This window comes from Mus pahari, chromosome 2, assembly GCF_900095145.1.
Source record: "Mus pahari chromosome 2, PAHARI_EIJ_v1.1, whole genome shotgun sequence".
NCBI lineage: Eukaryota > Metazoa > Chordata > Mammalia > Rodentia > Muridae > Mus > Mus pahari.
In genome coordinates this window covers 26,397,758-26,406,769 of record NC_034591.1, presented here as the reverse complement: position 1 = coordinate 26,406,769, position 9,012 = coordinate 26,397,758, and the positions used below count along the sequence as shown (strand labels likewise).

At 40.3% G+C, this 9,012-nt stretch overlaps 1 protein-coding gene across 1 annotated transcript in view; it reads right to left on the bottom strand.

Moving 5' to 3' along the window:
* Positions 1–6,472: 6,472 nt before the first annotated feature.
* Positions 6,473–9,012, bottom strand: part of Casd1 (CAS1 domain containing 1) — a 46,308-nt gene continuing 43,768 nt past the window's right edge. The window contains exons 17-18 of the mRNA XM_021189313.2: positions 8,760–8,852; positions 6,473–7,958 (exon numbers count right to left, since the gene is read on the bottom strand). Of these exons, the coding sequence (XP_021044972.1) occupies positions 7,692–7,958; positions 8,760–8,852 (360 nt within the window). The 3' untranslated portion in view covers positions 6,473–7,691. The remainder of the gene's footprint in view (positions 7,959–8,759; positions 8,853–9,012) is intronic.

Sequence of the window (9,012 nt, the reverse complement as noted above, 5' to 3'; positions counted from 1 at the left end):
TATGACTTTCTCACCTGCTCTAGCCAACAGAGCTCTTACAAATGGCTACCTTTCCTTTGGCAAGGAAGGTGCCCAAATGTCTGGAACCCGAAACAGGGTCTGTCCCAGAAGCTAGGTTGCTTCTGTCTGTCCCAAAGCTGTGTAGCTTCTGTGGTCCACACTCTCACCAGTACAGACTGGAGCCTAGGCGAACTGGAGCAAAGATGGTTCCCTTACCAGCTCAGGCAGTGAAAGCCCTCCGGGGCAGACATCTCTCGTCTGGAGGGGAAGGTGCCGGATGTCTGGAGCCAGAAATGGAGTCTGTCCCAGCAGCTGTGTCACTTCTGCAGGCTGCCCTCTCCCCAGCAATGCACCGGAGCAAAGATGGCTCTCTTACCAGCTCAGGCACTGAGAACCAACTTTATATTTTCAAAGTTCCTTTTTTTTTTTTTTTTTGGCATGTTGTTTTTGTTATAATTAACGTGTAAAATGCTTGGATGTCTCTCATTTGTTATATTCGCACATATAAATTTCACAGTGTTGCTATATATCTTTAAATATTTTCTATTTAAAATCAAGATTTGTTTTTGGCTGTTTAAAAAATCCAGTTCATGGATCGGTTCAACCTTCCTGACATTTGCGAATGCGTTTCTCTGCTTTGCCACTGGTTTTTAGCATCACTTACTTCACAGTGGTCTTTTACGTACTATTTTTTTCAGATTAACAACGATTAGAAATTTTGGCTTTCACCAAAATTCAATCTTTTAAAAGGTAGATGATTTTCTTGTTTGTTTATTTATTTTCTTACTTTCCATAGATATTTAAAGTCAAAGAAATTATTTACTTCTGTAAGAAGCAATGATAAGCAAGAACCAACTAGGGACTGGCAGTAACCTTGGTGGGAAAGGCAGATTGTAGTCTGCAGGGGGGCCGTGTTCCGTTCTGGTTGGAGTTTACCTTTGGGGACAGGAAGAACCCATCCCAATGCAGCTGTTTGTCTATTTAAAATATTAGATGTCTATTTAAAATATTAGAGGACTGTGATTAATACTGCAGAAGCCAACCAAAGGATCAGTCTAGCCCCTCGTCTCTGTCCCTAAGAGAAGCAGCTTCTCCTGATGTGCAAGTCGGCTTCCCTCCCTCAAAAATAGGGTCAGTACTGGGTTCCAGCACTGGCTGAGCTGGGACATCAGTAAGTGGTGGGCGGAGAGAAGCAATGTCACAGCAGCTGGACAAGTATCAGCAAGTGAGAAAAGATGACTTCCTGTCTTCAGAAACACGTTCTAAGGGAGTCAGATGAACACGGAAAACCCAGGACATGAGTTCAATTCCCAGAACTTACTTCAAAAAGCTCAGGTGGTGATGCATACCTGGAACCCCAACACAGGGGCAGTGCAGACAGGGTAGTCTAGCCTTGTCAGCGAACCCCAGGCCAATGAGAATCCTTCTCTCAAAACAGAGGACAAAGGGCTCTTGAGAAACGAGATCAGACATAAGCACATACACCCCCCCCACACACACACTAAAACAAGCAAAACCCACACAAGTTATAGACCCAAAATTATCTAGGAGACGATTGAAGCTATTTTGGCACAGTGGTCACCCTGGAGCTGATGACAGGTAGCTGAATTATGAATGTTCTCGGAGAGAAGCTGACGAGATTTCCTGAGTGTAAGATGTGTGAGAATACGGTTATCAAAAGAGAGCTTGCATTTTTGTTGTCCTTGGAGGGATGCAGTTGCTATTTGCCAAGATGGGGAATGAGTGGATGGTTTGATTGGTCTGTTTCTATGTGGTCAGTACTAGGGATGTACTAGGTCAGTACTAGGGATGTACTAGGTCAGTACTAGGGATGTACTAGGTCAGTACTAGGGTCAGATGTCTTTAAAATCAGTCAGAGAGAACAGATGTACGTAGGAATCCTCCTTAAGGTAGTACATAAACTTCAGAGTCATCAGCATACAGAGGGTATATCAAGTCCAAGTCGGGCAATGAGGTGAGGTATATTAAGAACGAGTTTAGAAGTCAGAGGACTGGGTTTGAGGAAATATAGGCTGGGTTTCCAGATTGGAAGGATAACAAACAAGCAAAGAAGAGACAGAAAGAAATGGCACACAGGTAATAGGATAAGGACAGCAGTGACCATGGATTTAGCAGGACTGGGCGGGCGGGGGGGGGGGTCTCCATTATCCTGACAAGAGCAGGTTAGGCTGTGAGAGGTGAAGTGGTGTCTGGCTTTTCGTGTACAAGACGACAAGGGTGTAGGTCTTGTTTAAAGATGGGAGAAATAAAGCCGAAACTTCGGAGCCGGTGACCACGGCTTTCTGTATCTATTTTGCTTACGGCACCCCACGTTCAGAAGAGATGACATCTTCACTGTGGAGTCGCAAGGTTTACCGAAGTACTGGGGTCTGATAGCATGATGGGGCCCAATGATTAATATTTGCATAGAAGAAAAAAGGAGGAAGTGTGTGGTTTCCCGATGAGGTTTAAATTTCACTTTTTAAGAGAATGGGAGGTAGGCAGTGAGAAGGGGCAGGCAGCAACAGAAGGAGGAGGAAGGTGGCTGTTCACCGGCTGGAATTCAGATTTTAGAGACAGACGGTAGTTCGGAGAGCTTTGACCATCAGCTAAAAGAAAGCATTCAGTTTGTCCGTGGGAGGGAAAATCATTAATGCTACTGTTCTAGAAGAAAAACAAAAAAACAAACAAACAATCAAACAAAAACAACTATGTGCTTTTAATAATATTCTTGAGATTAAACTTTGAAACAATTATCATTACTAGATAATACTCTAAAATATAAGTACAAGTAGAAATCCCAATATAGATGAGGTTTTTAACATATTCTCAAAGATTTTTGTCTGAAATGATGTATGGTTAAATAACTACAAAATTCATATTTTTGATACATTTAGTGTGTGTGTGTGTGTGTGTGTGTGTGTGTGTGTGTGTAGGTATGTGCCTATGCATGCACACACACACCCACACAAAAACACACATATACAAACACTTTTTAACACATACATAGGGGTCAGAGAACAACTTGTGAAAGTTCTATTATTGTACAGTCCCAGGCATCCAACTCACATCCTTAGTTAGGCACAGCAGCAAGCTCCTTCCTTTTTGAACCATGTTGCAAGCCCCAAGCTTCCTTTTAAAATATTGATTTGTCTCATTTTTATTCTCCAAGTTTTAAGTAGGTAACTTCTAATTAATCTGCTAGGGATTTTGTAATAAATAGCCCCAAACTTTTTGAAAAATAGCTTCTTGTCTGTATTGTTTCATGAATCTTCTAGGGAATTTAATAGTATTTTTAATTCATATAACACAACCCTAGAATAAATTTTATCGAATAAAAATGTTTACCAGTGCTTTTAAAAATGAATGCCTAAAGTTTTCATCGATCCTTATGGAACTACTCCAAATATGATCAGGCTTAGTGTTTATAACTTTTATAATAACTATCAGTATATCTATGTAATTAGCAACCTGTCAGGATCCTTTTGTTTTATATAAAAAAAGCCCTCCCATTGATGCCAGATAAGGTCATCCTCTGCTACATATGCAGCTGGAGTCATGGGTTCTTCCATGTGTAGTCTTTGGTTGGTGGTTTAGTCCTTGGGAGCTGTGTGTGTGTGTGTGTGTGTGTGTGTGCGTGTGCGTGTGCGTGTGCGTGTGCGTGTGTGTGTGTGTGGTTGGTTCATATGGTTGTTCTTCCTATGGGGTTGCAAGCTCCTTTAGCACCTTCAGTCCTTTGCCTAACTTCTCCATTGGGGTACCCATGCTCAGTCTGATGGTGGTCTATAAGCATCCACCTCTGTATTGGTCAGGCACTGGCAGAGCCTCTCAGGAGACAGCTATATCAGGCTCCTGTCAGTAAGCACATGGCATCAGCAATAGCGTCTGGGTTTGGTGTCTGCACATGAGATGGATCTCCAGGTGGAGCAGTCTGGATGGCCTTTCATTCAGTTTCTGCTCCACTCTTTGTCCCTGCATTTCCTTTAGACAGGAGCAATTCTGGGTTAAAATTTTTGAGATGCGTAAGTGGCCTCATCCTTCAACCAAGGGCTGTGCCTACCCTCTAGATATGGTTTCTACAGGTTCTCTCTCCACCTTGTTGGGTATTTCAGCTAATGTCATCCCCACTGGGTCTTGGGAGCCTCTTGCTTTCCTGGCATCTGGAGCTTTCTGGTGGCTACCCCCAGTTCACCATCTCCCACTGTTACACACCTATATTCAAGTTCCTGGCCCTCTGTACTTCTTTCCCATCTCATCCCACACCTGATCCTGTCCCCCTTTTCTCCTCCCCTTCCTGTCTCCCTTCCAATTCCCTCCCTCCCTCTACCTCCCTTGATACTTTGTTTCCCCTTCTGAGTAGGACTGAATCTTCCACACTTTGGTCTTCCTTCTTCTTTTGTTTCATATGGTCGGTGGGTTGAATGGTGGGTATTCCGAGCGTTTTGCCTAATATCTACTTATCAGTGTTACCTTACTCAGGATGATATTTTATAGTTCCATCCATTTGCCTGAGAATTTCATGAATTCATTGTTTTTAATAGCTGAGTATTACTTAAGGAGGGCCTTGGTCCTGTGAAGGCACTATGCCCAATGTAGGGGAATGCTAGGACAGTGAGGCAGGAGTGGGGGAGCACCCTTACAGAAGCAGGGGGGAGGGGGATGGTATGGGGGTATTGTGTAGGGGAAACCAGGAAGGGGGATAACATTTGAAATGTAAATAAATAAAACAACAAAGAGAGAGAGAGAGAGAGAGAGAGAGAGAGAGAGAGAGAGAGAGAGAGAGAGAGAGCTGTTAGGTTGGACAATGTGAAACTTATCTCTGTGTGTCAAAAATACTAGCATGTTAGCAATTTAATATTGTTCAATATAAAAAACAATGCCAATTTGGTCCTTGTAAAAATCCTAAGTTACAGAGATTGGATTCTCTCTGAGGCATTGCAAACACTTGCTGATAGTATTAACCCTTATTTAGTGTCTACTACATGAAGTGTTGCCCTTGGTTCTGTGGAATGTATTTATCTTCTATCTATCTATCTATCTATCTATCTATCTATCTATCTATCTATCTATCTATCTATCTATCTATCTATCAAATCATCTATCATCATCCATCAATCCATCTACCTATAAAAGTATCTGTAAAAAATTAAAAAGAAATACTGATATGCTATTATAAACTTTAAGTTTATCAAGTTTAAAAGCTTCCTAGCCTTGAGAAAATAAAGGATTTGTGAAGGGAAAGAAAGAATGCATCCATTAGAGAAGCTAGCGTTATCGTATGATGGCGAAGTGGCCTATCAACATCATCTACTTCCATCACACAAAACCAAGATGTGATCTAACACAGGTAGATAGAGAATGGGCAGAAAGCAGGCTGAAATCTCCATGATTCTTTCTCAAGAAACACTAGGGGAAGATTTGACACAAGAAGCAGGAAGAATGTGGGAAAGTCGAGCAGCAAAGTAGCATGAAGGCGATGGATGGTTTCCTACTAGAGGACATCTGAGTTTAATCTTCACAGTCTATCCTCACTAGCACACAGAAGCAGCTTGCTATGGAGAGTCACGGTCCTGACAGCAATCAGCAGCTACACCACGGCAGAAATAACAATTCATTTACCAAACACAGCTGCTTTCCTCCCAGTAACCTGCACAGCACCCTCTTATCCAGAGGAGAGGCTAAACCAAATGAAAGATAACGGATTTCAAGTGTACATGCACACACACTATGTTTTAAATATATTATTATGTATAGTTCTATCTACAAAAATTTACAACTTAATAAGGCATGCCATGAAGAAACAGGGCTTCTCACTCAAGTTTTCAGCTTGAGTTCATAAAGAATAATAATAATAAAAAAAACCTTAGCATTCTCTTGGACATCGTTACTGAAAGACAGTTGCCTCCAAACCAGCGAGAGAAACAGTCGTCTCTCTCTTTCAAGTGCTCCAACAGGAAGAGCCTTCTTCAGATGATAAAACTTACAAGCTAAATTAAAATGCACTCTGTTCATTGGCAAGCTACAGGAGCAAGAATAATGTGAGCACAGTGCTAGGAAGCTTTTGATTTATAACTATACGAGTCCCTGCTCACAAGGCTGCTGTCCAGGAGGCAGGGCAATGAATCATTACAATTGTCTACCTGGGAAATGTCAAAAGATTAAGGAAAGGCAGAAGAAGAGAGAGAGAAGAGAAAAGCACAATTCTGTCGAATAAACATTTCCCAGTTAATGGGAATGTATCCGTTGCATATAAGGTATGAGAAGTATGAAACTTTTAAATAAAGGTACAAATAAACCACAGTGCTTAAATGCCCTGGTTAGAAGACAGATTATCATCACAAGCCCTAAGAACTCATTTATTCCTTCCCAATGAGAACTTGGTAACTTGCCTCTACATACTAAGAGTTTGATAAAGAGAGTGAATAAAAAAAATTGATAAAAAACAAAACAAAAACCACACATGGCTTGATACTTTGCCAATACAAAAATAAGCATCCACTGAATGTTTATTTACTGTTTAAATTACTCCTTATTGTCACACACTATGAACAGAAAATACATCTTACCACACACAGAATGAGAGGAAATAAGTGCAATATTTTATACATTAAAAATCATAATCAGATCTGTACAACAGATAAATAAATGTATACCTCTAACAGTTACTTATAAAAAATGGACAGATCACTTATTGTTCAAAATCAGTGGTTTACTTAAAATTCTACTACGGTCATACATTTCAATCAAAGATTTGGAACTTCAATATGCTGCACAGGTTCAGATTGATAAGTACTTTTTTTTAAAAAAAAAATGAGGGCATAATAAGCAATACCAAGGGTCTATAAAGAACCTTCCAAACATTGGAAATAATATACTCTACTTAATTAGCGGCCAGCAAACACTAATGGACCCACAGGGTAGGGTTGTTGTTTTTTGTTGTTGTTGTTTTGTTTTGTTTTTAAATCCTAGTATATGTTAGGAAAAATAAATAGACTGTTTGGATTTGAAGGAAAAATTGGCCTTTTTAAAAATAAGCAACAACAACATTCACAATAACAAAACCTTCTCACAGAGCTTTAGAACAACTCTGTGAAGGGCAAAGTGTACAAAGATTTAGGCTTACACACCCGCGAACCACAGCTAGGAAAAAAAAAAATCACATCAGGAAACACACAGCGGATATGAATACATATGAGTTTCCATTCCACAGCATTGCACATGTGACAGAAAAGAACACTGCAAGTCACTTCGGTACTAAGTTGTCTGTGACGTAGGAGGTTCTGTGTGCACAGATGCCGACACAATGATTACCACACAGTCAGAGGATATCAGACGCACAGTGGTGTCCCTAAGCTAAGTAACTTACTTACATAGGTTCACTGGAAAGTCCACCATTCCCTGCCTTCATATGCTAACTATAATCACCTATAAATGGAGACACAGATCTGGTAGAAAGTGTTTTCCACATGCACTCCTATACAATGCATCCTGGTTCATGGTTTGTGTGCATTTCACATTGGATATACACAGTGCTGATATATACAATCACACAAGTTCAACAGACGTCACAAAACTGTCTTGTTGCCAAATGTTTATATCTACACAGTCATGAATGTCTTCAGACAGATGATTTTCTTGTCTAGGCAGATGCAAAGTAAGCCCGAAGAGTTTGTTGTTGGGATTTTAGGAGCCTACAGTCTTGATTTATCTTGAATGGAGGATAAGATGAGTAGTCCGCCAAAGAATGCAAGTGTACATGCCAGCCTTCTGAAGAGAGACAGGTTATCTTTAGGAATAACGACCTGCGCCAAGTCAGTGGTGATCTGAGAAATCTCATGTGCCACGCAAACGAAGATGAATGTGCTGACGATGATGTTGAGTGTCGGGTTTCCAGGGATGAGGACCAGGATGCCCCTTGTGTCTGCTGCCAGCCAGATGTGGTACTGACAGATGAACAGCTAGGACAGAAAACACTTACGGTTAGGTGTGCCCAGAGCACTAGTGAGTAAGTGTGAATGTTTCCCAGTTTAAACTTGTGAGCGTGCTTTACCTTGGGGGCTTTTTGAGCCCATCTGATTCCCACACTGGTCCCTGCACTTTGCCGTCCCATGCCATCCCTCTGCTAACTGAGACAATCAGATGATGGAATCCTGGCCAGAAAACTTGGAGAAACTTCCCTGCCCTATTTAACAAAGTAACTCAATAAATCTTATACTCTAAGAAGGATCTGTTACAGCTGCAACATAGATCGGTAGAAAGCATTCTATTTAGGTCAGAGGCTGCTGCAGACCCCATGGCTTAAATTGATTTTGTAGATAATTTTATCTTTATAGCTCACACTGTGAGGAATTTGACAATCTTCCCACAGTGTCCAGTCATATTAAAGTTACATTTACTACAGTAAACATTAGAGATCTCAATTCCAACAATATTTAATTATGCAGATAAATAAAAAGTCAAAATCTTCCTGGTGTGAATCATTTACATCTGGTGTAATACTTTGCTTACTCAAGCATCTTAGTTGGACTCAAGAGCTTGAAAGAGTGTGAAGAACACACTGACAGTTACCGACATCTAGCTACTGTTTAAAAAGTCTTTAAAAACATCCCCAAATGCTTTATGATGGTTCAATGTCATTATTCTACTTAGAAAGTAACTTTAATCTAAAAAAGTATGTCGGATTTGCACATTCACACATACACATGTATGTATGCATACACTCAGCTGTTTGTGATAAAACAAAATATTAGATTACCAACCTCTAGTGAAATTTTTCCAAACCAAGCAAAAAACGAACTGTAGATAGAACGGGCATATCCAGGGATGTTCCTTATCAGGATGAAGGCTACAATCTATGAGGGAAACCCAAAAAAGTAATGAACAACACATTTATTTAAAAGAATTTGAATGAAGCCTTAAGGGGTAGTTTTATCATTTATATTCTTGAATTTGATATATGTTTTTTTAATTGAAAAATATTGGTAGGGTATTTTGATTAGAGTGGATCGAAGC